The sequence below is a fragment of the Ciona intestinalis genome, chromosome 2 (assembly GCF_000224145.3).
Source record: "Ciona intestinalis chromosome 2, KH, whole genome shotgun sequence".
Taxonomy (NCBI): domain Eukaryota; kingdom Metazoa; phylum Chordata; class Ascidiacea; order Phlebobranchia; family Cionidae; genus Ciona; species Ciona intestinalis.
The window spans coordinates 4083422-4111236 of record NC_020167.2 but is presented as its reverse complement, the minus strand read 5'-3'; the positions used below and the strand labels follow the sequence as shown (position 1 = coordinate 4111236).

Genomic DNA, 27815 nt, shown 5'->3' with positions numbered 1-27815 from the left:
ACATTATTTATAACTGTTACAGAAGATTTTGCAATATTAAATAAAAATAGTTTTACGATTTTTCGCTTTTAATTACCAAATCATACGCGGAAACATAGGCCATTAAGTAGTTCGTAGGCGCTGCGATTCGTTACTTTCTTAAGAGTAAATTCGAACGAAATTTGTGTGAACTTAGTTACGTTATAAACTCTAATGTGAAACCCGCGTAATTGTTGGTTGTAAAATCAAGATTTTTTATATTCAGACGATCACGAAATTACTGTTTTGGCGAATTTAGTAGTGTGTGTGTGGTATTTCGTGGGCAATAGAAAGTATTCGGATTCGACCACGCATATTCGGATTCGATCGAATACCTAAAAATGCGTCGAACAACGCCGAATATTCGGATTCGGATTCGATTCGGCCCATCCCTAGTCATAACTTGGTATATTGATGTCATAATTCAGTGTAGTGATGTCATAATTCTGTAATGATGTCAATTGGTTACCTCAGGCCAACAGCAACTTACATTCAACAACAACCAACGATCGGGGACTCCCCTGATCACCCCCACACCCCAGGAATCATCAAGTCCCGCCCCCAACAATAATTTGATCCAAAACTTTGATCAACTTATGGTAAGTTGGCTTCACCTGGTAACTTGGTATCAACAGTTAGGAAAATGCAAATCCTCTTTAGTTTGAAAATTTTCATGTTGTCAAATGGAGAAATAAATTACCTTAACAACAGTTTTAAAATATAAAAATTTTCATGAATTTTACAAAAGGTGTTTTACTAAAAAAGGCATTTTACAGAAGTATACATTTTATACCACTCTGTTTTTTTTGCATTTTTACCCTCTATATAGAGCATGCAGAACACTTTAAACCAAGGTGGATCTGTCAGTGTACAACTTCCATTGAGCATGGCACTTAACACACAGCAACAACAAGTAGTAGGGCAGGTAAGGTTACAGAAACCACCTCAGCAGCAGCAAAACACAATCATAAGAATGCCGGTGTCAATCGCAAGTGGTCCACCCACTACTACAACACATCAAGTTGCTATCAATATATTAGGGTGAGTATTATAATCATTTTGTGCACTCTTAAAATTTGTTTAAGCAGTTTTTAATAAAAAAAATGTAACCGAAGGATACTGGGTTGGATGCTCGACACTAATACCAAATTGATAGGAGTATGTGTCCTTGGACAAGACACAAGTTGTGTCACCCTGTAGAGCCATACCCACAATTACAAAATATAAATAATATATTAAATCATTTTTCAGCGGCTCATCTGGGGTAAAACGTAGTTTATTTCCGATTTTTTTCCATCCTGCAAAACTTTATCAGGAAATGTAAAACTTCGGAAATACACTAAGTTTTATACAGCTGAGCCGGTAAAAGTTTGAGTGAACGGAACTTACTTTATCCTCCCGTGGCCGAAAAACAACAGTCGTTATAACTTATAACCTGGGTGTTCTGTTTTAAACACCTTGTGTCAGCTACTCAGCTTACAAGTTATCAAGTATGTTACTTTGTGGGTGATTATTTTGGGAGATTTTTTATTTTTTTATGTGTGGCTGATAATTTGGACAACCCATTCGTGACTACAGGTTGAAGCAAAGTTTATTTACATTACGTCTGGTAACGGAATATTAATCGAACACAACAATTTCTTTCTTGCTTCCCCAGCGGAGGAAGAAACGTGATCTCCCAACAACCTCCCACCATACTAGGCAACATCCAGTTATCGGGATCCAGATTACCCGGTGGTACGCTCACTATACCTGCTTCACAACTACCACCTGCGCTAGCTGCACAAATAGCTGCTCAGTGTAAGTTGACTGCATACAGTGTTTATTTTTAACTCGGTTGGTTGTAATTTGGGTCCTATTTTGTAAACCATGCATAGTGGATTCATACACCGCGTGCATGTATTTACAAGTTAGCTGCGTAACTTTCTTTAAATTTGATTTTTTTGTTTATTTTTATACTAATTACTTTTGTTTTATTGCAGTCGTACTTTATTTTTATTATTCCGAACTTGTTTTCTTCTACCCACTGTTCTAACTTATGTTGAATAAATGTCTGAATGTTACTTACTTTATCCTATCCTCGCGTGGCCGGGAAATGACAGTTGTTAAACACGGGTGTTCTGTTTCATACACCTCAAAATATGTTATATTTACTTAAACTATATATGCAACTTTACTTAAAGCTTAATCTAAACTTTGTCAACTGTTTTCCTATCCTATTATCATACATAGTAAACCAAGATAAACCACAAACATCCAAGATGACGGAACAACATTTCACCGTGGCTACCAGTGATGTTTCATCCACTCCTATAACCATACTCACCAACAATAACAACAATGTGCAAGGTGTTTATTTGTACTGACAAACTTAGGCATTATTTAAACATAAACGACTTGTTTGTCTGCTTGGGTGGAGCAAAAACCATTATTTTCTTTCAATTTAATGGAAATATGTTTTAAACTGTAAGCGTGTTTTAACAACTGCTGTTTTGTTGCTTTAAATGCACTTGTTGTTTTAATAATAGCTGTTTATGTCCTCTAGGTCAAATAGGTCAAGTTCGGGCTGTCACCAGCAATCGCATCCAACAGCAAATGACTCAACAATCAGACAACAAAGGAGGAACTATCACGTTTAATGTGCGAGGAACGAACGCTCAACAACCCGTGCAACTTTTGCAAGTGTCAGGCGCGGTAAGACATAACTTGATTTGGTTACATTTATTTAACTTATTTTATCCACAGATACCAGGGCAAATTTAGGGGTTTTAAAGCACTTGGGTACTGTTTGGTTATGTTACTATGTGGGTTTGGGGTTTTTGGCGGTTTTATGCATGGATTTTGAAAAAACCCATAACTGTTCAATTGGGGCAATTAATTGTCTTGCTCATACGCCCACAGTAGTAGCATCAGTCTGCAAAAACAATACTTTATACTTTATATAGGGTGGCCACGTCAACACCTTTGCAAAGACATTGGCGTTACTTTTTCTCCCATAGCCATATCGCCCCTATAGCAATACCACTCTGAAAAAAAAACATCAGTAAATTTTATACAACCTTTGCAGAACACAATACAGCAGCTTCCAATACGAGCTGGGCAACAACTGGTTCTGAACACGGTTCGTTCGTCGCCCATTGAACAGTCGTCATCACCACAGGTAAGTTGCATGTAGCTGCCAAATACGAGACACTACAAGTTACTTAAATTTTACTTGTTTAGGATAAGCTGTAGAATAACAGGGTTTCGTAAAGCCAGTATGTACTCGTTTACCTATGCTACATTAGTACCCTTTTTAAAATTTTAACTTTCTACTTAAACATTTTTTACTTTCTACTTAAACATTTTTTACTTTTATTTGAAACATTTTTTACTTTTATTATCAATTCTAACTTTGTTAGAGATTTTTTGCTTTTTATTTACAATTCTAATTTTTTACTCACAGATGGCTTTGGCGCAGCACCTTCAACAATTAGCGTCTGGAAACGGAGGCAACTCCAACCCCAAGCCAGTGCGAAGTCGTAAGCGAAAATCGACGCCCGATCAAAAGTAGCAAACATATCAGTTGTATTGCCAAGCTGCTATTGCTTCGCTATAAGCAAGTTGCTTGTGAGATATTTCGTCAGCTGAATTTAGTAGAAATAGATTGGTGCTGCGGTAAAAATGTATTTAATGCCAACCACAATGCCAGTCTCCACGTGTATCATTTGCGGGTGCATTAGTTTAATGCTAGTAAATTTACGTATCGAAAGCTATTGTTTTGTATTGTCTAAATTTTACGTAGTGTTGCTCATGTTTCAATAGATATGGTTTACTCTACAAGCTGTCGTATGAAGTTTTGTTTGTTGTATTCACTTACCGTTGTCGGATTATCCAGTGTTTTCAATCTTCGTCGTTGTTTCTCGGAGTTAAACCGGCGCCTGGCTGCAGTGTGTCGTACGTGGGTCTGACGTGCGCCACTACTCAGCCCTACTCCACCAATTTGTTAACATGCATGTACACAAGTACTTAGACACTGAGGAACGTTCTTGGAAATTTAATTGCGGTTTCTGTCGCAGAATTATCCTGTAATCGTGAGCGGTGTGTGAAGCGATTTCAATTTGCTCCCTCTCGCGCATTTGTGTTGTTTTAACATATGTAGTTTTCAAACTGTTTGTTACATAGTAGAGTGGGGAAAGACGGGAAACTTTTTCATTCTATTTTATCGTCACATTTTGTAGTAAACAAAGAACATTCAAAGAATTATAAAACCGTATTCTCACGACTTACAAACCGTAGTTTATTGTTTAAAATACGATCAGGATGTTTGAATATTATGTGCTAAAAGTGTCCCGCCTTCCCCCACCCTACTATACACTATTGCGAATTCTCTATCTATTCTGTTATGGACAAATGTATTATCATAAAAATGAATACAGACAACGCCTATCAAAGTTCACACACTACCAAACTACAGATTACAACTTTAAATCAGCAATAAATCCGACGTGGACCTGAAGAGACAGTGCACGCGCCCAAGCCAGTATTAATGGGTGAGTCGCCTTCTAATCAATCGCCGATTTACACTGTTAGATTAACGGCTCCCTGACTGGCGCTGAATCGACGTACTGCGTGGCAATTAGTTGCGTATTACGAGCTCTGTAGTTTCGTCGCTTTCAAGAGCTATTTACGTCACTATGATATTATAATCCCGCCCATCTACGCTATATATAGTCCCACACCACCGCCCATAGTTGGATTTGTAACACACGCCAACAGGTGAACAGTTGAAAATGAACATGTGGAGTGCTTATGTATTGGTCGCTGCAATGATTGTGCGTATCTCTATGGCTGGTATGAGTTCAGGTAAGCTTATGTTTTAACCAGGGCTAGATTTCAAAAACCAAAACTATTTAAAAAGTTTAACTTAAAATTTAATTTAAGATTCGGGAAGGACGACTTGTGGGTTTTGATTAAAAATTATCTTTAGTCTTTAAATTTAACGCAGGCTGTACAAAATTACGTGTAAAAGGTTTTTGTATGTCATCGGTATAACATTTAACATCGATATTTATGTGATAAAATTAAAACGTTTTTTTTTCTAGATTGCAATTGCTGGGAGCATGTGTACTTGCGAACTGCATGTTCCTATGGTGGATACTTGGACGAATTCACTTGTAATGCTGTCAACTGTTGCTATGACGACTCGACGTACGAAATGCAGCTTCGACCCCGTCCGCTATGTTATGAAAAAAGAGGTAGACTGAGCATAGTAATGTTGTAATATATTAGCTTGTGCCTGATACTTATGTTTATAATGACAAATTATGTATATATTTAAACTATACATTATCAGTCCCATGCTCTAACATCTATAGGCTAATCGTAATGTTTTAACATAAGTTATAGTATAGGGTGGGGGAAAGACGCGAGACGTTGAGCAAATTAAAATTAAATATTCTGGTCCGGTTTTAAACAATTAACAACGGTCTATGGAAGTCGTAAAGATACGGTTTCATAATTCTCTGAATGTTCTTTGTTTACCACCAAATGGGACGAGAAAGTATAATGAAAAAGTATCCCGTCTTTTCCCAACCTACTACATATTAAACTGCCTTTAGTTTTGAACAAATAAAAAAACAAACTCTGTGAAGTAGCAATTCATCAAAAATGTGTTTTGGTTCGAATTAACATGGTATATATTTAGGAACATGTCCAGCGGATGAACAATGCCTCGTCCCTGGTTTACACCGAGACGTGTGCGGTCATCGTGCTTTAGATCGAAACCCGTGTGAATTTCGAGGTTGTTGTTTCGACCAGAGCCAATACCCGATGTGTTACCGCCCAAAACGTGAGTAAAGACGATGCATGTTTATTTGAATTGTTTTTTAAAGGTTTTAATTGGCATATAAGAAGGACAACACCGAAACCCGATTAACGAGTGAGCCATATGCCTTACAAATACAGTTGTAATCTGTTATATATTTTTGACCTGTCATAAAACTGGGCGTGTAGTTAGATTTGTGTAACGATTTGCCTATTGTGTATTTATAGTAGAGTGGGGAAAATGGAAGACCTTTTCATTCTATTTTATCGTCCCATTTAGCCACAGAACCTTGTTAATCGTTTAAAACACGATCAAGAAATTTGGAAATGCTGTGCTAAAGGTGTCCCATATTACCTCACAGAACTATATAGCATATAACTTCCAAGCTTTACATTCACAGGCGACACGTTACATTACAAATTTACCACAACGACTACCATTCCAACTACTAGTACTGCAAGGTGGGCTACAACGACAACCAGAATAACACTGCCACCAATTATTACATTTCCAACAACCACGAGACCATGGACCATGCCAACAACAAGATTCATTCCAGCAACAACAACGACAACAACTTTTACTCCATATACCTTCAGATCAACAACGCAGAAAGACAAAGTCTCGACAACAATGCCAACAACATTTCCAACAACAACAACAAGGCGTTTAACAACCACAACAACATCAACTACAACTCAACCAAGGACAACAACAACACTTCCAACAACAACAACAACGACAACGCTTTTACCAACAACAACAGCAACAACAGCAACAACAACAACAACAACGCCACCACCACCACAAACAGCAACAACAACTCAAACCACAGTTCAGCCAATCACAACACCACCAACAACAACAAAAACAACAACAACAGCACTACCAACAACAACAACAACAACAACTCAAACCACAGTTCAGCCAATCACAACAACAACAACAAGACGAATCATTTCAACAACAGCAGGAACAAACACCTTTAATGGCGGTCCGTTTGGATTTTTCCAGATCGGTTCCATTGTGTTTTACTCGCAATGTCCGAGTAAAAATGGAACAGAATGTGGAACAAATATTACTGCAAGGTAAGTACTCTAAACTTAAGTATGGTAGGTCGAGTAGAATGGTCCATGTTTTTATAGTATTTAAAGCCCCATTTGATAGTAAGAATATTAACTGAATTATATAACCGTATCCTCACGACTTCCTAAAGAGAATTAGTTGTTACTTGTTAGTAACACGATTTAGAAATACGGGATGTCATTTCTTAAGTAATTTATCTAACCCAGCCACATTTTTTATATTTTTCTATAGAACCATTGTTGCGTATGTGTAGCCTACAATTGATTTCGTTAAACTTTTTTCATAGATCGTTCTGCAACATAAACCATTGCTGTTGGAATGCAAATAACACTGGGACATCCATGTCGCCGTGCTATCGACCGAATGTTTTTGTGATACGATGGCCGACCGCCGGTAAGTTTGCATCTAATGCTATATTTCAATGTCTACTGTTGTTTTGTCATACCTGGTCAAACCACGTTTTATTTTTACAGCTCAGTGGTCTGCTTGGAGTTTGTGGAGCCTTTGTAATAACGGCAACTGCGGTTCTGGTCTGCACTCACGGAATCGAACTTGTGTACTTACGACAAGTGGGGACGTAACTGGGTGCGTGGGAAACGGTATCGAGTTAGCGAACTGTTCGAATCCTTGCCCGCCGACGTGGGGGGCGTGGTCACAATGGGGCGCATGCTCAAACAATTGTGGGCTCGGAGTAATGAAAAGAACAAGGGATTGCGTCCAGAAAGGTGGGATCTTGTACTGATGTAACTCGTTTTAAATCTCTCTGAAATAGTGTTATGTTGCATTTGTTTTTTACAGGCCATTTTTTTTCGAAAAAGTCTTTGTCGGAGTAATTAAACATCTTTTTTTTCTCTAGACACAGTAGTGGATAGTATTCGTTGCCCTGGGAGGCGATTTAGCGTTTACGATACAGCATCGTGTAATATAGATCTTTGTTCAACATGGTCGAATTGGGTCGACGGAGACTGTACTGTAACTTGCGGTCTTGGAATTATGGCTCGGTCAAGGTAAGACTGATGTGATAATTTTCCCATTTCAAATCACTTTGTTGATTGCTAATGTAATACCGTCAGTGCAGAGTCACTTTAATAAAATAATTACTAAGTATATTTCTTCCGCCATTTTGTTTCTATAATCTTCCATTACTGCAATGGTTACTTCACATAAAGCCATCTATTACCAACTAATAGATAACTTATTGATATTACAAATCCGTTTACGCACGGCTTCTAATTTGCATTTCCATCTTGGCAATGGTCCGTTAAAAATCACACGTATAGTTAAACTCTTAATGCCAATTACAATATTACTAATTTAAAAAGTGACTTCTGTTTTAGAACCTGTACATCAGAGGGCAATCGCGGGAATTTGCTCTCTGCCTCATGCAGTGAAAGTTTTACCGCGTGTCAATTGCTGCCTTGTCCTATCGACCCAACCCCGATATCCATAGTCGGTGTATGGGGACCTTGGTCTCTTTGGAGCAAATGTTCCGAGGACTGTGGCTCGGGTTTACGTAACAGATTCAGGCAATGTTACAACACTGTCACTGGGGCTTTGCTGCGGGCTGAAGATGGACACTGTACGGGCGGTATATTTGCTTCAACCGAGACGGAATTTTGTAATGGTGGTAAGTTTGTATTGTATCTCCAACCATAGTGGTCCAAATTATTAGCCCATAAAAAAAATAATAAAAAAATAATCACCCACCACGTAACATAACTCGTAAGCTGTCATGAAGTGTATGAAACAGAACACTCGTGTTTAACCACAGTCATTTTTCGGCAACGCGAAGAAGTATAAGTTACATAAAAGCCTGTGTAGTTTAATTATAAGTGTTCTGTCGACTGTTCAAAACACATATAAATTTATAGCATTCGTTTTAAAGCTGGTGTGACATTTCAGGCTACTGTTCTGCATGGTCAACGTGGTCTGCTGTGTCCACTTGCACTGTACCGTGTGGAGGCGGAACACGAAGGGAATCTCGCACGTGTCTGATGTCTCCAACTGAACCAGCACCCGAGGTTTGCTCAATGCGCTCTATCTCATGCCAAGAAGACCCTTGCACTTTTCGTTGATGTACAAGGAGCATCCGATAATTAATACACCTCAGAGTTCCAGAACCGAATACATCAATGCAAGTCCGTATTGGTACAAGCATTATCATGAAAGACTTTGTGAAAACCCATTTCGGTTAAGTTCACACTGACACAAGTTAACAAAAAAGCTCAATAATGTTGTTCATGTACTGAACTACCTATTTCAAATGTCACATAACCTGTCGCAATTCAAGTTATTCAAAGGTGCCGAAGAAATCCTTAAGCGCCTTGACCTGCATTGAAGTGGTTCAAGGAGTCACGCAACTTTTTTTACTCGTATTATGTTGACGTATCGTACTTAAGTTTTTAATGGATAGCGTCGTTGACGTCAAGAACTCCCCACAACGTATAGTAGGGCGGGTAAAGATGGGACACCTTCTCATTCTATTTTCTCGTCCCATTTGCTAGACAAAGAACACTCAAACAGTTATAAAACCATACCCCACGACTTCCATATATACCAATGTTAATTGTTTGAAACACAATCAGGATATTTGGACGTTTTGTGCTAAAGGTGTCCCATCTTACCCCACCCTATATACACACGTCCAATACTGGGTAAACAAATTATAATACCGCGTTGCCATTGAAAGAGTGTAAACGGTAACTGTTTGTTTCTTTACCGCACCCGCAACATAATTGCTTTTGCTGAAAACTTTTCACCATTTATCGTTCGTAACCACCGAATACAATGAACGCTCCTTACAAGCGGTTGGATTTGAAATTCAAAAGCACAAATACTCCACACGTCATATGTTGTTATTACAGCGAGATGGATCGATCTGGAATCGTATTATATCGCGTTATCAATGCGATGCTGTACCAACAGCACTTTTGTAATTTCAAGATTGCCACTCATCGTCCAAATTTCCTGTGCTGTTTTCCAATTGTGTGCTCACGCTCAGACAGTGTTCGATCGTAAAGTCTTGGGAGTGTTTGTAACAGAAAAGACGAGAAAATATGTTAAAGGTTTTCGAAGCCCATTGACAGGACAGGACTTGTTACTAAGCGTAGTGGGTTGTTGTTGCGAGATATATAAATAAGCGTATATAAGTTCCTGTAAATTCCGTAGCGAGGTAGGATTTATATCAAAAAAGATTTAGAAACTTGTTAGTTCATTTTTATTTCGAAATACTTTGGACGAAGTATATCTTATTATTAGAATGATAGCCTGTATGATGATTGCGACACATGTGTGAAAGGAAACAGAACTTGTGAATATATTACCTTTACGCAGTATGAACTATTGTTCTTATGAATCTTAAACATAATTGTTTTCTACTGTCTCTAAACTAGGACAGCTAATCTCATAATAACCAGCGCCCCTCGCCCGCAGCGTCTATTGTTGCAATCAAACACAATGATTGCAGCGCCAAGTTGTTGCCATGGCAATTCCTGCCGACCCGGTCAGTGAGAGAGACGCTTTTTTAAAAGAGAGAATTTTTCGCCTTTGTTCAGTTTCCTATCAATAGCAGTTATGAATCGCCGAGTACTGTGTGTATAGGTTTAATATTTTCCAGACACGACTTGGTTAATGTAGTTGTCATGACAGAACTGTCGTTTTTTATTAATTTGGTATATACTGTTACAGTTCAGATTTTAAACTTTAGTTTGCATATGTTTTACGAGAAGCGTTTACTGTGGTATGAAGCTTCAGTTTGCTTTTGTATTGTTGAAATCTATGGGGCATGTCGTTATACGACAACTGCTGGTTTATTACTACACGCTCTCCCACGTCGGTTCGGTGAACATTATCAGCTGTCTTTCACTCGTAGTAGATTATTAACGTAGTTGCCAGGGTGACCAAGGCAAGCCGTGTAAACTGTAATTCTGTTGGAATCCTCTTCTGTAGAGTTGTATGTGTCCGTTGCCTATTAGAAAGTGAATGAGATTGCAGGTTCAGATTATTTGTATCACAGCACGAAGTGTATGTGAGAGAAAGTACTGTACACTTTATAAGTGTATAGACAAGATAGTGTGGAGAGTATGGTACGTAGTAGTGTAGGAGAAATTGTTGTGGTCAGCGAGTCACAGATGGCTGAGAAGTTTGTCCATTCATGTACCTAGTATCAAGTGGTACTTAACCAGTCTTGACTTACCACTCGACCACACTGTTTACTGCTGTTAGACCACAACGCTTGGCAGATACGGCGAGTAAACAGTTCGAGATAACGATTCAGAAAAACACTATCATCCTATGGAATCAGTTGTTTGAAATATGAATATAGAAAAAAATATTTATTTTAACTGCTTTAACCACGGACCCTGTTTTTTTATTATAGTGTAGTATTGGATTTTTTACTGTGGTTTAGAAGTTTGGTTACAAAAGAATAAAGCTCGATAAAGTCCGTTGTTTAGCATGGCGAAAAGCAACGTTAAACTTCAATCGGAGGAATATGGTGGTATTAACGATGGGCAAGTAAGTGAACGTGTTTAATTAATTGTAAAGTGTTCCTCAATAGCTTTGAATTGATGTTGATTCAATATTAGTTTTGAGGCGTGGTGTTCTTTGTACGTGTTACCGTCATACTTCGTCGTTAGCAAACATTTGATTCAAACGATATCGATGTTTTGAATGTATAACAAACCATTTCAAATTCAATGGTATACGTTTTCGTACAGCTTTATGTCCACGGTGGCACCTATATTAAAACAGTTTTTCCCTACGCATCATTTTACCGATATTTAGTAGGGTGGGGTAAGGTGGGACACATTTCATTCTACTTTCCGTCCTATTTAGTAGTAAACAAAAAAATTCAAAGAACTATAAAATCACATTCTGACAGCTCTCATAAAAAAATATTTAAATGTTGTGCGTTAAAGGTGTCCCATCTTACCCCACCTCAGTACTATATAAGAAAAAGGGTATAATAAATTTCTAATTCAACTATCCTATGTTTTTTTTTGTTTTTTTACATTAATTCATTTATTTTTCAAAATATTCTACGCTTAAATTCCGCATATACAGCCCACAGCCCAGCGCACTCACGCGTATTCAACACAATTAACCACTTGAAAAGTAAGAGCTGATTAATCGATTGAATTATAACAGGACCAGTCAGACGAAGAGGGGCAAGAGATGTCCACGGACGACATCCGCTTGGAGTTCATCCAAGACTACGTGATGTCTGCTCTTAAAGTGAAGATGGATAAATGGAAAAAGGCGATGAGCACGGACGAGAATCGAAAACTCATCCAGCAGTTTCTTGACGAACCGTCGATTCTTTTGCTAATTTTTTCAGCGCCGGTAAGTTAATCGTATAACCTAACGTTCGTTATGTTGCTTGTTCGCGACTTGTATTAGTTGCGATAAAGCCAGTCGCTGATTTGAAGAGAAGACGCTACGATAAGATAATATCCCCAAGCTTGTACTATGTTCAACATATGTTTATTTTTCTCTTATTCTCTTTATGACATCAGCCTATAATTTACTATCTGGAAAAATAGTATATACACATGCAGTATAGCTTTGTAAACCGCTTGTTTTTCTGCGGTCTGTAGACCTATAGGTTGTAGCATATAACCTTCGAATATTTTCTGAAAGTATATAACGTCTATACTTGAAGTTGTTAAATAAATATAACATCTGGAAAAATCAAGTTAAGTCTTATAGACAGGTCTAAATGTTTAAAAATCATTTCATTTCCAGGTCGGGGGAGCAGTCGCTATCACACGAGAGTTCAAAGAGGCGATGAAACATAAATCGATTTACTTAATGAGACGGCGAGCAGTCCCAATAACAAGGGATAATTTCCGTAATGTGCTTGTTGCTGGTGACATGTCCTCAACTACATTTAGCCATCTGACTTCATTTGTACATGAGGTAACTTATTAATTAAGTAACTGCTGACTTTATAAGAGGGTGGGGTAAAGTGGGACACATTTTCATTCTATTTTCTCGTCCCATTTGTTAGTAAGCAAAGAACATTCAAAGAATCATAAAACCATATTCCAACGACGCACATATATCGTTGTTAATTGTGTAAAACACGATCAGGATATTTTATATGAACATTCAATACTTTAAAACAAATATTATCGTTATTGACTGTCATTTTATTTGAGATTTTTATTTTCCTTTTATTGTTTAATATCCCTTATTGTTAAAAAAGAGTTTCTAGTATAAAAATATTTTAAACTTCCAGATTGCATTCTCGTTGCTTGGCAACCAGCGCAACCACGTCACGTGGCCAGGTGTAGTCTCGGATGACATTGGTCGTCACGTGAATGCCCTCATCGGAAAAGTAGACGTTTCTGAGGGTTTGGTGTCCGGGAAGACAGTCCTCCCAATGCCCGTGGAATCGCGGCAGATGATGGAAACGGAAGAAGAGGAAGAGGAAGTAGATCCGGAGGTTGGAGGGCGAAGTAGCTCCGCTTCGCATAGCAGGCCGACGTCCAGCGTGAGCGAGAACGCAACTTACAATAAGTAGGTCTAATGTGTGATATAGTAGGGTGGGGGAAGATGGGACAACTTTATATTCAATTTTCCACTTGGTAGTAAACAAAGAACATTTAAAGAATTATAAAACCATATTCTCAAGACTCCCATATAGACCGTTGTTAATTGTTTAAAACATGATCTGGATGTTTGGATAATATGTGCTAAAGGTGTCCCGTCTACCCCTACCCTATAATTTATATGATTTTTTAATAAACACTACATACGGCAGAGCCTAAACACTTATGCCTACATGCAGTCATTATTTCTTCGTTGACACAGGGTCTACTTCAATATTTGTTTTTATATACGTGATGACATATCGTAATTTAGCATACGCGACGCCAATTAACATTTGTTTAATAATGCAATACTTTGCTTTTCAACTGTCTGTAGGTTATACAGCAGTCATCGGCCGTTGATCCACGCAATAGAGTCGACCGTGATCGAATGGGCGCATCAAGTACAGGGCGTTGTGCAACATGACTCGTCAGAAGCTTTACTTGCTGGCAAGAATCCATGGCCGAGCGAGGAAGTCAAGTTTTGGAAAGTCAAAGCAGGAAACCTTCAGTGAGTTGTATGGTTTGGTTTGTATAAAACCATAAATTATTATTTTTTTTAATATGAAGATAAAGACCGCGTATTTGAGACGAACGAATCAACAGTCGTCATAAAATTGTATCTGGGAAAGTTTCGTGTAAAAACATGGCTGATGTATACACCATATTTACAAGGATATCATATAGTAGGGTGGGGAAGACGGGACACGTTTGGCACTTAGAATCCAAATATCCTGATGGTTTTTAAACAATTAACAACGGTCTGTGGGAGTCGTGAGGATACGATTTTATAATTCTTTGAATGTTCTTTGTTTAATACCAAATGGGAAAAAAATCTAGAATAAAAAAGGGCCCATCTTCCCCCACACTACTATACATCTTTTGCTGTTTTCCCCGCTTGTAGGTTTATAAGCGACCAACTGGGAAATCCTAAGATTGCAAAGATGGCGCGACTCTTACAGACTTCTGGAAGCAGCTACTGGCCAACACTCAAGAAAATATTTGAAGACGTTAGTAGATGTAAGTGTAAACTCTTTGAAATGTCAGCATTGTTACTGGGTCTGCCTTTTATCCACAGATATCATTGGATTTTTGACGTCATTAAAAATCGAGTTTTCTAGTGGAATAAGTTAATGTGTTTTGTATACCCTAGAAACCTACAGGGAAAACAAACTAGCTCTAATTGCATTCAAGTAGCAACAATATACATTTAAATATAAACATTCTTCGTTTCGACTTCAGCATTAGCGGAGGCGCGCGACATCACTACTCACTTGCAAGCATTAAAAGGTCTAGTTGAAAACATGGAGCAAGGCAATTTCCCGGACGTAAAACCGCTATTGTCCGCCAGCATGCACGTCATCGAGCTAATTTGGAAACATTCCCGATATTACTGCATTGCACCGCGTGTCATTGTTCTACTGCAGGAGATAAGCAACATGCTGATTGATCAGGTTAGTAACTGCAAGTACTAAGAGTGAAGGCGAAAATATAGAAACAGGCGACGTCAGCGCCCGTTGTATTAACGGCGGATTAACCGCGAGCAAGTGTAATGTGTATTATACTTAATTTTCGTGTTTTTCTGCACAATTTTTTTATACTAGGAACGGGAATCTTATTCTAATTAAATAAGTTGATTGGCTACCTGTTTTGTTTAGGAGTAACGGTCAAACCCGTTAACCAATGGACGGTTTAATGTTTAAAGCCGAAGCGCCCTAACGACTGTTGTTTTATGGCAAGTTCCCCAGCCGAAGAGGCATAACAAGGTTATATTACGTTTTCTAGGCTCGCACGTATATTGCTGCTGACGAGATCTTCAAAGGAGAGATAGAAGATTCTCACGACCGAATCGTTGTTGCCATTGACGTCTTCAAGCACTTTCGATCGGTTTATGAACGTTCAAAACGACGCATTTATGAAAACGCGAAATCTCAACGCAACGGCGGAGTGGAAAAAACCTGGGACTTCCCTACTACAATGGCCTTTGCGAGAGCGGACGTCTTTCTTGCACGACTAAAGGACATAAAAGTAAATGGATTACTGAAGCTTAAAAAAAACAATGAATAAATGTAACTTACTTTATCCTTGCGTTCCTGGAAAAGGACGCTGTTATAACACGGGTGTCCTGTTTCATACACCTGGTGCCAGCTTATGAGCTAACCAAGTATGTTGCTTTGTGGTTATTTTTTTTGTGTGTGTGTGGCTGATAATTAGACAATCCATTAATGACCACTGTGTTGGAGCAATTACCGTTAAGTGTCTTGCCCAAAGACACATACACCCATAATGATAGCAGTGGCGTGCCTTGAACCCATTACCTCTGGTTAATAGGCAGGTGCGCAAACCAATGTATTAAAATTTTCATAACCTAAAAACTTACAGAACTTGTTTGACACCTGTCTTGAAATGACGAAACTTGAAAAGCTTGAGTTTGGAGGAATGAAAGGGAGAGGTTTGAGTGAACAAGTCGTTTCACTTCATCAGGAATTTTCTGAACACTGGAAAGTTTTCACTGAGTCAACATATGACAGCTTGGACCAGACCAATGAAGTAAATACCCATTTGTTTACTTTTTTTCTCCAGTTGCTCGTATTACTTGTTTTTCGTATGGTATATATAAATCAAAGGTTTTTTAGCAGGCTGCATAAAACTATGCCTGAATTCCAATAAAAATACTCTTTTGTTTTTTTTACATGCTGTGCCCAAACTGGTATACAACTTGTTTTTTTTTTGTAATTACCATTATTTTTTACTTTAATGGTTTATTTGGTAAGAAATGTCCCAATTAAAATATCTTTGAAGGAATTTTTCACGGACTACACAGAATACCTTCGCAAAGTGGAAGAACTTGACTACAGAGTTTCAACAATTATTCTTCAAGCTTTTAACGATTGCTCAGGAATTGAAGGAATGTTTAAGGTGAATTACCAACCTTAAATGTATTTTTTAAGGCCCAGCTATAAACATTAATTGTTATCCATTTACAATATGATATCATAGATAATGAGCCAACTAGCGACCATGCTTATTTTCTTCCAATAAGATAAATATGTTTTTAACTGTAAGCATGTTTCAACAACTGTTGTTTTGTCACAATATCCTGTCTTTTCGTTTAAAATATATCTAAATCTTCCCTACCGTAATCGAAGAGACAAATAAAAGTTACTGTTATTATTCTGTCTAACATGCTCTACAGTGGCACGCCTCACCCATATTAAACCTCATCTATACAGAACAGAATACGCTGTCCAATTTATTAAACAAGCATTCATCACCCAACTTTATTTCAGTTACTGGCAATTCTTGGCCCCTTACGTAGTCGGCCAATCATACGAGCTGAAACAGGTCACATGTTTGTTACTCTGTTGGACGAGTTTGACAAAGAACTTGACAGATCAAAGGTTTGCATTCAAAATATTATTTATCAAATAGTCAAGCAAAAGTACTAAGAATGTCAAATTCATATATAAATGTTTTTTAAAGCCAAAAAATATTATTAAAAAAAATTATAAAACTTCAAGATTTATCCATTTTCTCAGATATTGTTTGATTCCTACATCAAAAATGATGATTCTGATCACAGTAAAAACATGCCGCCTGTTTCCGGTGCAATACAGAGAGTATCACAACTCAGAAGACGGATTGAGGGTCCGAAAGAACAATTCAGATTTTTTAAACATCCGTAAGCACCTTTAAACAATTACTCCTTTTTTCTTTTTAAAGTTTATGTTGTACACTTATAAACCAGGAAAATACAGAGGGGGTTTAAATACTTTTATTTTATTTTTTAGAATACTTCAATCAGATGAGTCACAAAGAGTCTTTGCAAAATACGATGAAATGATTAAACTTCTTAAATCGTAAGTTTATTCTTCTTCTTAGTTTTTTTTAATAATTTTTTTTTATTAAATGTTAATTGGGCTTGCAGTCCCTCTTTGCAAACATGTATATACCAACATTAGCTTTGAAACTAAATACCTTGAAACAAAATGGGTCTCATACGAGTACAACTCCTATTTTTCTATATTCGATCATATTTTTGATTTATTTTTAATTCTGATGTTAAGATGTTGGTGTATTATACCTTCCTAATGTTTAACTTGTTTTTTTTTGACCAAATGGTTTAATGAGTATTAATATTAGGTATGAGGATGGCACGTACAATAAATGGCAATCAATTGCTGACGACATTTGCAACTTTAACCTGGATCAACCCCTCATTGAAAGGGACAGGCACACTAACCTTGTATCTGTTAACTTCAGTCCTCAGGTAAGGTCCCATAAGAACAATTTTACAATAGCCAAGATATTATGTTTCAATTTTATTCTGTAAATAACATTTACACTCTAGCTCGCATCTGTTCTAAGAGAAGTAAAGTACTTGAGTTCGTTGGGTGTTGATTCAATTCCAGCCAATGCTGCCGCTATATATGAGAAGAATGAAACTTTGTGGAAATTTCATGCAAATTTGGAAATTACATCCGTTCTTTACAACAAGGTTTGCTGTTTCTACACCCCTTGCTTGCGTGTATACTGCCCAAAAATTAGGAATTAGGCAAAGTACTGCAGATTTTAAAATATAGCCGATTATATCATTTGTATTATTTCATTTAAATAGTAGTCTTACTCATTGAAATATTTGTAACAGATCCGTGACACAGTGTTGGAGGTTGAGTATCCTCTCATAGCTGATCAACTGGATCAGATAGATGATCTTCTTAAGGATGCTGAGGATGGTACTAGGACTTGGAGTGGAGAAGGTAAAAATTGACATTTTCTGATCTTAACCAGAACAAACATGTTGAACAACACATGAAAGTAGTCTTAACTAGAACAAACATGTTGAACACACCAAATTTAATTCGGTATTCTAAGTATAAAAATGCAATTGTTTAATGAGCCCTAATTTGGTATGATTACTGCTGTTTTTTAAATTATATTATTTAACAGAAACATGGGACTACATAAGAACTTGTCGAAACAAAGTAACAGACCTCGAGTCTCGGGTTCAGAGAGCAAAAGATAATGTTAATATGATTCACAACATTATGGATAAAGTAAAGAATCTGCAATTTAGCATTTTAAATTAAGTTTATCTAAAATTTAAATGTGTTACTATTTATATTCTGTACTGTATTGATACCTTTTGTATTTATGAATTGTTAAGTTTTTTTGTAATAATTTTAATGTTATTTTTTCAGTGGAGTGAAATTCCTTTATACACGAGGAAAGAGGACAAGAAAGACGTTCTTCTTATGCTGGATGAGAGAGAAGAGAGACTAAGCAAGAGATACGTTTCAATTCATGAGGATGCACAAGAGATACACAAGCTTATCAAGGTACACAGTTTGTGGTACTTGCATGTAAACAAACATCTATGCTCAGATTAACTTAAAATGTGGCAGAGTCTATTATTAGACGTTACTGTAGATTTAAAGTTTATTTTACCTTTTTTGTCTTTGTAGGAAAATATTACTCACTTTCAAGCTGATTCATCATCTGTGAGTTGGCAACGTTATTTAGAATATGTAGATGGTGCAATAGTTGATGGTCTTGCTAGTGCCATCCAGTGCTCACTCAGATATCTTGTTCAAAACACAGGTTAAACATTTATTTTAAATGTCTAATGATCTGTGTTGCTAAAATACACTAGTTATTTATTTTTATTTTCACCATTTATGTTTTTCAACTTATTTTTACCTACAGATGCCAAAATTATTTTTGTTTGTAAACTATGTGCTAAGAATGCGTTTTTATATTTCTTTTACTTTGATTTGATTTTCCTTCCAACAGACAACAGTCTTCGACCTCCCCCTTTGCTTGAATGCAAGCTCCTCCTCAATACTCCGGATGTTGTTTTCCAACCTCCTCTGGATTATGAGATGACAGACGGATTTTATGATCTTGTGGAAAGTATCATCACCGAAATTTATGGGGTGAGGTTTATTTGAAATTCACAGTTATTCTGCTTTCTTTTTTAATGCAGTGAATAGGAATATAAGTATTTCTGAAATAATTTAGATGCAGTATCTGTTTCTGATGATTTGTTTGGTAGCCCCACTGTAAAAAGGCAAACTTTTAATAAAAATTAAAACACAAACTTACTGAAAGTTGTGGTGTATGCTGTAACATGGCATTGGCACCGTGAACACCAATTTTTGAACTTTCAGTTCTTAATTTAACTTCTTTCTTTTTTATATTATGACAGTTGAGTACATTGGTTGAGAGAGTGGCATCTCACCTTGACTTTCCTCATTATGTGGAAGACATGGAGCAGATGTTAGATCTCGCTAACATGAGAAGTGAGATCATGGATCGAACACAGGGAGTTACTGAAAGTGCAGTGGAATTCAAGGCAACTTTTGACAAGTAAATATTAATACCTATGTCATAGAAGTTTTTTTAGTGATACTTAGTTGTGTTGTCAGAACCAATTTAAAAAGTGACTCTTTCTTTTTCTTTTTTCCAATCTCCATTACAACCCCTTTTTCTCCACTGATATTTTATAATACTTTGCTAATTTTATATTTCAGGTACGCCTATCTTTGGGTTGATGATCGCAAAGAATTCATGCGTCAATTCCTCCTTTATGATCATGTCCTCACCACGGAGGAAATAGAAGAACATGCAGAACATGGAGTCCCTGAATCTCCCCCAACTCTTGATCAGTTCCGCATGCAGATCGATTCTTATGAAGCCTTGTTTGATGAGGTTTCAAAATTAACAGAGTACAAGGTATAGTGATGAGCTGATGATGTATATGAATAATATGTTATAACAGAAGCTTTTTTATCAAATTTGCTTAAATGTGTATAAAAATAAAAGTGTCTTTGTACAGTAACATTTTTTTGCAAAAAATGCATACATATAAACTTAAAATATTTTTATGGTTAGCTATGATATATTGACCCCGGTACTTAAATGCATGTGAAGCTGGTTTCTGCTAGTTTTTAGTGTTTGGAGTTTATTTGTTTAAAATGTGGTATCATTTGTAAATAAAATTCTAAAATGATTAATAATTTAATTTTTTTCTATCCTAAGGTATTTTCATCTTGGTTCCGCGTTGATATTCGTCCTTTCCAACAAGCTCTGTTGAACATTATAAAAAGATGGAGTTACATGTTTAAGGATTATCTAATGACACATGTGATTGAAAGGTAAAATAAACTGGCCATAATCGGCTAATTTTTTTTATTTAAAAAAAAGCTAATTAAATGCACTTTTAGCAAAACATTTAGTTACACTTTAATTTTTTGTAGTTTGCAAGAACTAGAAGACTTCATTGAAACAACAGACAATGGATTACAACTTGAAGTGAAGGAAGGAGATTATGATGCTTTGGTCAAAGTAATGGCCAATCTGGTGGCAGTAAGGGAGCGGCAACAGGTACTTACATTTACACTGACTGGGTAGTAATATTGTTTTGTCTTGATGTTCATGCCTTGGATTTATTGAAAAGTTAAACTTTAGTTCAAGTAAGGCTTAGAAACCATAGCCTTGAGTGTGAGATTTAAATAATGTCACTTCCTGATAGGCAACAGATGGGATGTTTGAGCCTCTAAAATCTACAATTGACCTCCTGCTAACGTACGATCAAGAATTGCCAGAAGAAAGTCATGCCCAACTTGAAGCGCTCCCTGAAAAATGGGAATCTACAAAGAAACAGGTTGGTTCAAAACATTGTGCAACAATTCTTGTGTAATTTTAGCTAAAGTGTACTAATTTTTACAGTTGTGTTTATTAATATATTTTAACAATATTTTTTAGAACAGTATTTTTGAATTTATTTCTATAGATATTTTTGGTTTGTTCAAACATTATTCTGATAACAGGCCACCACTATCCGCCACAATGTTAGTCCTCTACAAGCAAATGAAGTCACCGTGATCAGAAAGCGTTGTGTTGCGTTTGACGTCAAACAACATGAGTTCAGAGAAGCGTTCAGAAAGTATGTTAAAATCATGAACTAAATGTAGTAATTAGTTATTCTATTGAGTAAGTAATATTAACAAATTTTATTTCATTGAGTAAGTAATATTAACAAATTTTGCTTTAAGACGTGCACCTTTTCTGTATACTTCTGAACAACCTTACGTTACATTGGATCAAATGGAAAGGGAGACTTGTAAAATGGAATTGGAAATGTTGGAAATTAAGGTTAGTGTAAAAAATTTCTTTAGAAAATATTAAACAGACACCTAATAAACATTTTTATAAAACTCACTTATATAACTGACTGTTTATCTTCCCTTGCACAGTTTAACTATTATTTTATTATTTGCAGACATCTGCTGAACTATTTGAGGTAAATCTCCCCGAATTCAAGCAACTGAAGGCTTGCCGTCGTGACTTGCGCAATCTCAAGGTAAAATGTTCCTGAACATAGTATTGACTCTTACTCTGTAAAAAATCTACTATGGTATTTATTACAGTCTCTATGGGACATGATCATACTTGTACGAACAAGTCTAGATGATTGGACACTAACATGTTGGAGGAAAATCAATGTTGATGACATGGATATGGAGTTGAGACGATTCCTGAAAGAGATAAGAACCCTGGACAAAGGTAAATGAACGCAAAACCTTGCCAATGACTTATTCTGTGGTAGTATTTAAAAAGTGTATACTATGACACAAGAAAAGGATATAGCTAGCAATGGTTTGCAATTGCACAAAAAAGGCCGAGTGACTCTAAAACTGAAAACTTTGTTACCAGAGTCCCGCGCTTGGGATGCATTCAGTGGGCTTGACTCCATGGTGAAGAACATGATCACATCATTGCGAGCTGTGGTTGAGCTACAGAGTCCAGCAATTCGCGACAGACATTGGCAGCAACTTATGACAGCAACTGGCGTCAGGTTTGAAATGGGAGATGACACAACGTTGGCAGATTTACTAGCTCTTCAGCTCCACCGTGTGGAAGATGAGGTGGGCATGATAAGTTTTAGTTGTGCTTTAAACTTTTTTATTGACACTTTAATGATAAGTGCACAAAGGTCCAAAATGGTTTTGCCAACATACCTTAGAAATAGACAATAAGCAAACATTTATTTATATCTGCACTACAGGTTAAGAACATTGTTGACAAAGCAAAGAAGGAAATGGGAATTGAAAAAGTTCTTCAAGAAATGAGAGTTACATGGTCCACTGTAGAGTTTGAATATGAGCGACATCATGCAACTGGTACTGCAATTTTAGTCTCTAATGAAGAACTCATTGAAACGTTGGAAGATAACCAGGTGATGGTTGGGTTAATCAATATTTGTGTTGTAATTCATCATATCTGTTTTAAAAAATGTATTTTTCATCCTATGTGTGTGTTATTTCATTCCAGGTTCAGCTGCAAAACATGTTAACATCCAAGTTTGTTGAATACTTCCGTGAGGAGGTGAGCGATTGGCAGAAGAAGTTGGTGACAGCAGACACCGTCATCCAAGCTTGGTTGGAGGTCCAAAGGACCTGGTCCCATCTTGAAAGCATCTTTATTGGGTCAGAGGTAAATAAACACATGTTTTTTTCTATGCCAGTTAAGTTCTATTCTATGAATATTAACTTGCAGTTAAACTGAATTGTTTGTTAAAGCTTTTCATATTTTACTTCTACATATTTTATTGAAAACATTCTCTCATCAGGATATTCGTTCCCAACTTCCAGAGGACACAGTGAGGTTTGCTTCAATTGATGAAGACTTCAAAGAGTTAATGGAAGAGTCGGAGAGATTGAGTAATGTCATTGAATCAACAAATCGACCTGGTCTTTTTGATAAGCTAGAAGGATTGCTTGAAAGGTAAACTTTGTTTGCAATTGGTGCAAATGGATCTTGATTAACCTATGTGTTTAAATTTGTAAATTTTGGATGAACTTCTTTTCTTTATGAACACCATCTACATCAACAACCCTATAATTAATAATCGTGTGTAATTAAGGTTGTCAGTTTGTGAGAAATCTCTGGCTGAATATTTGGAAAAGAAACGTCTGATGTTTCCAAGATTCTACTTCGTATCCTCTGCCGATCTGCTTGACATTTTGTCAAAAGGCACACAACCAACCAAGGTTAGTTTACGTTTATTGTATATATACGGTTGGATTTCTGAGGCCAAACTTCTGAAACGATTCTGGACACGTTCTGGTGATCTGGTTAAAATCGAACCACAATAATAGACCTTTATTAACTTGTTTTGATACAGTACATTTCGATACATAGGTTACACGGCATTTGCGTAAACTGTTTGACAACATAAACGACCTCAAATTCAAATTGGACGAAGATGGTGAACCAACCAAAACAGCTTTGGGGATGTACAGCAAGGAAGAGGAGTATGTCGATTTTGATGAACCATGTGAACTGGTTGGCCAGGTTGGTTTGTGATGTGCTTGGGAAATTGCTTTGAATTTCTTTTAGTGTGTAAATGGAAAGACATATTTTCAAATAGCACTATACCTGTGAAATAATAGAAATTAACTACTTCCAGAAAAACGCCGGAGTAAATAAACCCATTGCTCGACGCTTGTTTAACATGGAACTTATTTATTTTAGGTTGAGGTTTGGTTAAACAGATTGAAAGACACACAACGAAGCACTGTTCGTCACCAAATACAGGAATCAGTTGTCGCTTATGAAGAGAAGGCTCGTGATCAGTGGTTGTTTGACTACCCTGCGCAAGTTGCGTTAGCTGGCTCGCAAATTTGGTGGACCACTGAGGTAATACATGGAATATTGTTTTGGTTATACTTATACTTTAAGAACTTTCTGGTATTCAGGCAAAATTACACACACTAGCTATAGTAAATATAGTAGGGTGGGGAAATATGGGACACCCTTTCATTCTATTTTTTCGTCCCGTTTGGTAGTAAACAAAGAACATTCAAAGCTTATAAAATCATATTCTTTCGGCTCCTATAGACCGTTGGTAATTGTTTAAAACACGATCAGAATACTTAAATATTATGTGCGAAAGGTGTCCTATTTTACCCCACAAAACTATCTGTTTTTCATAAATTGTAATTTATACGTTTAAATATTAAAACTTGTATTTACATTCACTTAGGTCGGAATAGCCTTTGAGAAACTTGAAGAAGGGTTTGAGAATGCGATGAAAGATTACAACAAGAAGCAAGTGACACAACTCAACACACTCATATCCCATCTTCTAGGAGATCTCAACCCCCTTGATAGGTAACAATTATTAATACCCGCTGTATCAATTACGTGATTATTTCGTAAACTTGAATACACTGTTCGAATTTCTATAGGCAAAATATCATGACTATTTGCACTATTGATGTTCATAATCGTGACGTCGTTGGCAAGCTTATCACGGAAAAGGTGACGTCATCACAAGCATTTACGTGGCTCTCTCAGCTACGTCATCGATGGGACGAAGACTTGCGACAATGCTTTGCAAACATATGCAACGCACAATTTCTGTATCAATACGAATACCTCGGGAATACGTCACGACTTGTTATAACTCCTCTAACAGACAGGTAGGCTATATAGTACTGTGGGGGAAGATGGGACACATTTAGCACATATTATCCAAACATCCTGATCGTGTTTAAACGAATGACCTGTTGTCTGTGGGACTCGGGAGGGTACGGTTTCTTAATTCTTTGAATGTTCTCTGTTTACTACCAAATGTGACGAGAAAATAGAATGAAAAGGTGTTCCATCTTCCCCCACCCTACTACATCTTTGACGGTGGTTTAATTTAGTTGTATACCATATTTATTCCTTGCCCAACATCAAAAATTTGTTACTTCCTCATAGCTTAGTGATTTCCTTGTGTAGATAGCTAAAATTCGTATTTTCAGGTGTTACATAACATTAACTCAGTCGCTCAACCTTACTATGAGTGGTGCGCCTGCTGGTCCTGCTGGAACCGGGAAAACCGAGACCACGAAGGATCTTGGACGGGCACTCGGCATTCTCGTATTCGTGTTCAACTGTTCCGAGCAAATGGATTACAAGTCGATTGGAAATATTTACAAAGGCTTGTCCCAGACTGGAGCATGGGGTTGTTTCGATGAGTTTAACAGAATTGCAATCGAAGTATTATCAGTAGTGGCTGTGCAGGTGCGTTGTGGAAGTGGAATTATATCTTACATTATTATAAAAACGTTGTGGTACAGGGAGCATCGCCTAATATTTCGCAACCCTACATTACGTCAGCATACGTGACAAAATATCCAGGCCATTAAATGACCGCCCATCGGAAAACCGATAATGGTCTGCCCAGAGGCGTTTCTCGTGCCAAGAACTTAAACGCCGCTTGTCACTAATTGCAGCCAGAGGGCGCGCAGTGTTGCGAAATACTATGCAGTGTTCCCACAGCTATGATGTAAGTTCGTGAGACGCAGATTTTGGGGCGATAACATATTAATGGTTTAAACGAAAAATTAAGAAGATTATGTTCTTGTATTCTATTAAATGATACCATAGTATACCAATTCACATGCTACATAAACAAACTGAAAATATCAACTCGCTTTTAATTCTCTTAATTATATTTTGTATAGGTAAAGATGATCCAAGATGCCTTGAAAGCTAAAAAGGATCGCTTTATGTTCTTGGGTGATGACATCAAGTTATGTCCGAGTGTTGGGATATTTATCACCATGAACCCTGGCTATGCTGGAAGGACCGAACTTCCTGAAAACCTCAAAGCGTTGTTTAGGTAAGCAGTTACAAAGGGTTGGGTTTTTAAGCTTCGGATAAATTTATATAATTTTTTACAGGCCGTGCGCAATGGTGGTGCCTGACATTGCCATGATATGCGAGAACATGCTTGTAGCTGAAGGGTTTACAGAAGCTAGGCTACTGGCACGAAAGTTTATTACATTGTATGATCTGTGCAAAGAACTTTGCTCAAAACAAGTGAGATATTCAATTGACCTTAAAATAGTATAATCTGAAGCAAACTATTATGTAAACGAAAATCCATCGTGAGTTAAAAAAGGTTCATTTTTATACGACCGACAACATTTTTCTGTTTACTTGCCTACGTATCGATCAAATACATTTGTATATTACAAACAATTCAAAATCATTTTACCCAGTATCACTATGACTGGGGATTGCGAGCGGTGAAAAGTGTATTGGTTGTTGCCGGTGCCCTACGCAGAGCGGACAAACAACGCCCAGAAGAGCAAGTCCTGATGCGAGCACTTCGGGATTTTAACCTCCCAAAGATCGTTACTGAAGATGTTCCTATTTTTATGGGACTTATAAGTGAGTGCTTTAGTCATTGGCTAAAATAATTTATTTTTAACTTTTGTTAGTACAAGCTATGGGTATATGTGAGTAAAGTAGCTAAGTTTACATATGTGATAGAATCAGCTATATATGTTAGGAAATCTGTTTGTAAAGAGCTTATAAGGAGTTGTAATCGTGAGGAACGACTTGAAATATTGATAAAATAATAATTTCTAAAATTTTAATTTTAACCTAATGTCCCCGCAGCTGACCTCTTCCCTTTGTTAAACGTTCCTCGAATTCGAGATGAGGCGTTCGAAAAACGAATAAAACAAACGGTTGCCCGTTTAAAGCTGCAACCGGAGGAAAACTTTATTCTTAAGGTTTGTCTGAACTCGAGTCTAAACTCGGTTTTGATATATAATAGGTTAAGAAAACATGGTCCATATATTAAATGTATCGCCCAATTTTGTAGTAAACAACAAAATATACCAAATTTATATAACCGAATCCTTAGCACTCTAAAAGAGCGTTTTAAATCGTTGAAAACAGGATTAGGAAATATGGGACATTAAGTACTATCGGTAATAATTTCACGCAACAGTATACTATGTGGAACGCTTGTTCTATCATAATAAAGAAACAATATCTTACGTATGCCTTGCTGCATATTTTTTTTGAAATTGCGCTGGCCAAAAAATACAAAACATGATTGAATCTCAAAATGTACAGTTCAAAGCGCCTTAACCAAATGATGAAATGTGATACAGTTACATTCTTCCATTTACAACTCGAATTAATTTTTCGTTCAAAAATTCTTCTACACTATCAGTCGTCCACTTGTGATACCGAGTCTTTTTTAGGTCGTTCAATTAGAAGAGCTTCTGGCCGTACGTCACTCCGTGTTCGTCATCGGCAATGCCGGAGCCGGGAAGTCTCAGATATTGAAGACGTTGCACGAAACGCATAAGGGAGCTGGGAAGAAAGCCGTTTGGAACGACCTCAACCCAAAAGCGTTAACTACGGACGAGTTGTTTGGTTTCATTCACCCCGCTACTCGGGAATGGAAGGACGGTAGGTGGCGGTGCGGAGCAGTCGTCTTAAAAACTTTCTGA

At 37.1% G+C, this 27815-nt stretch overlaps 3 protein-coding genes across 3 annotated transcripts in view; all 3 read left to right on the top strand.

The window, feature by feature from the left end:
* LOC100186704 (transcription factor SPT20 homolog) overlaps positions 1–4454 on the top strand; it is a 16514-nt gene extending 12060 nt beyond the window's left edge. The window contains exons 14-20 of the mRNA XM_002122227.4: positions 493–617; positions 848–1059; positions 1676–1818; positions 2251–2367; positions 2564–2712; positions 3086–3178; positions 3464–4454. Of these exons, the coding sequence (XP_002122263.1) occupies positions 493–617; positions 848–1059; positions 1676–1818; positions 2251–2367; positions 2564–2712; positions 3086–3178; positions 3464–3571 (947 nt within the window). The 3' untranslated portion in view covers positions 3572–4454. The remainder of the gene's footprint in view (positions 1–492; positions 618–847; positions 1060–1675; positions 1819–2250; positions 2368–2563; positions 2713–3085; positions 3179–3463) is intronic.
* A 336-nt stretch (positions 4455–4790) lies between these two features.
* On the top strand, positions 4791–9129 carry LOC101242196 (A disintegrin and metalloproteinase with thrombospondin motifs adt-2-like). The gene is made up of 9 exons (XM_018817537.2): positions 4791–4863; positions 5103–5255; positions 5705–5848; positions 6708–6912; positions 7197–7303; positions 7384–7635; positions 7767–7917; positions 8248–8537; positions 8813–9129. Exons 1-9 carry the CDS (start codon positions 4791–4793, stop codon positions 8983–8985), a joined length of 1548 nt encoding a protein of 515 aa, XP_018673082.2. The 3' UTR covers positions 8986–9129.
* Positions 9130–10571: 1442 nt separating this feature from the next.
* LOC100178796 (dynein beta chain, ciliary) overlaps positions 10572–27815 on the top strand; it is a 41775-nt gene continuing 24531 nt past the window's right edge. The window contains exons 1-44 of the mRNA XM_018817536.2: positions 10572–11425; positions 12059–12253; positions 12656–12829; positions 13152–13432; positions 13841–14014; positions 14408–14523; positions 14746–14957; positions 15289–15531; positions 15886–16053; positions 16306–16422; positions 16794–16904; positions 17043–17185; positions 17295–17363; positions 17647–17773; positions 17855–18001; positions 18152–18263; positions 18454–18560; positions 18705–18842; positions 18969–19104; positions 19297–19439; positions 19712–19872; positions 20037–20238; positions 20545–20660; positions 20763–20889; positions 21038–21169; positions 21336–21451; positions 21561–21660; positions 21788–21868; positions 21936–22071; positions 22222–22433; positions 22574–22744; positions 22840–23001; positions 23138–23292; positions 23432–23558; positions 23710–23862; positions 24043–24207; positions 24554–24681; positions 24759–24992; positions 25320–25581; positions 26025–26182; positions 26244–26382; positions 26565–26736; positions 26968–27083; positions 27564–27774. Coding sequence (XP_018673081.1) covers positions 11366–11425; positions 12059–12253; positions 12656–12829; positions 13152–13432; positions 13841–14014; positions 14408–14523; positions 14746–14957; positions 15289–15531; positions 15886–16053; positions 16306–16422; positions 16794–16904; positions 17043–17185; positions 17295–17363; positions 17647–17773; positions 17855–18001; positions 18152–18263; positions 18454–18560; positions 18705–18842; positions 18969–19104; positions 19297–19439; positions 19712–19872; positions 20037–20238; positions 20545–20660; positions 20763–20889; positions 21038–21169; positions 21336–21451; positions 21561–21660; positions 21788–21868; positions 21936–22071; positions 22222–22433; positions 22574–22744; positions 22840–23001; positions 23138–23292; positions 23432–23558; positions 23710–23862; positions 24043–24207; positions 24554–24681; positions 24759–24992; positions 25320–25581; positions 26025–26182; positions 26244–26382; positions 26565–26736; positions 26968–27083; positions 27564–27774 — 6709 coding nt within the window. The 5' untranslated portion in view covers positions 10572–11365. The remainder of the gene's footprint in view (positions 11426–12058; positions 12254–12655; positions 12830–13151; positions 13433–13840; positions 14015–14407; positions 14524–14745; positions 14958–15288; positions 15532–15885; positions 16054–16305; positions 16423–16793; positions 16905–17042; positions 17186–17294; positions 17364–17646; positions 17774–17854; positions 18002–18151; positions 18264–18453; positions 18561–18704; positions 18843–18968; positions 19105–19296; positions 19440–19711; positions 19873–20036; positions 20239–20544; positions 20661–20762; positions 20890–21037; positions 21170–21335; positions 21452–21560; positions 21661–21787; positions 21869–21935; positions 22072–22221; positions 22434–22573; positions 22745–22839; positions 23002–23137; positions 23293–23431; positions 23559–23709; positions 23863–24042; positions 24208–24553; positions 24682–24758; positions 24993–25319; positions 25582–26024; positions 26183–26243; positions 26383–26564; positions 26737–26967; positions 27084–27563; positions 27775–27815) is intronic.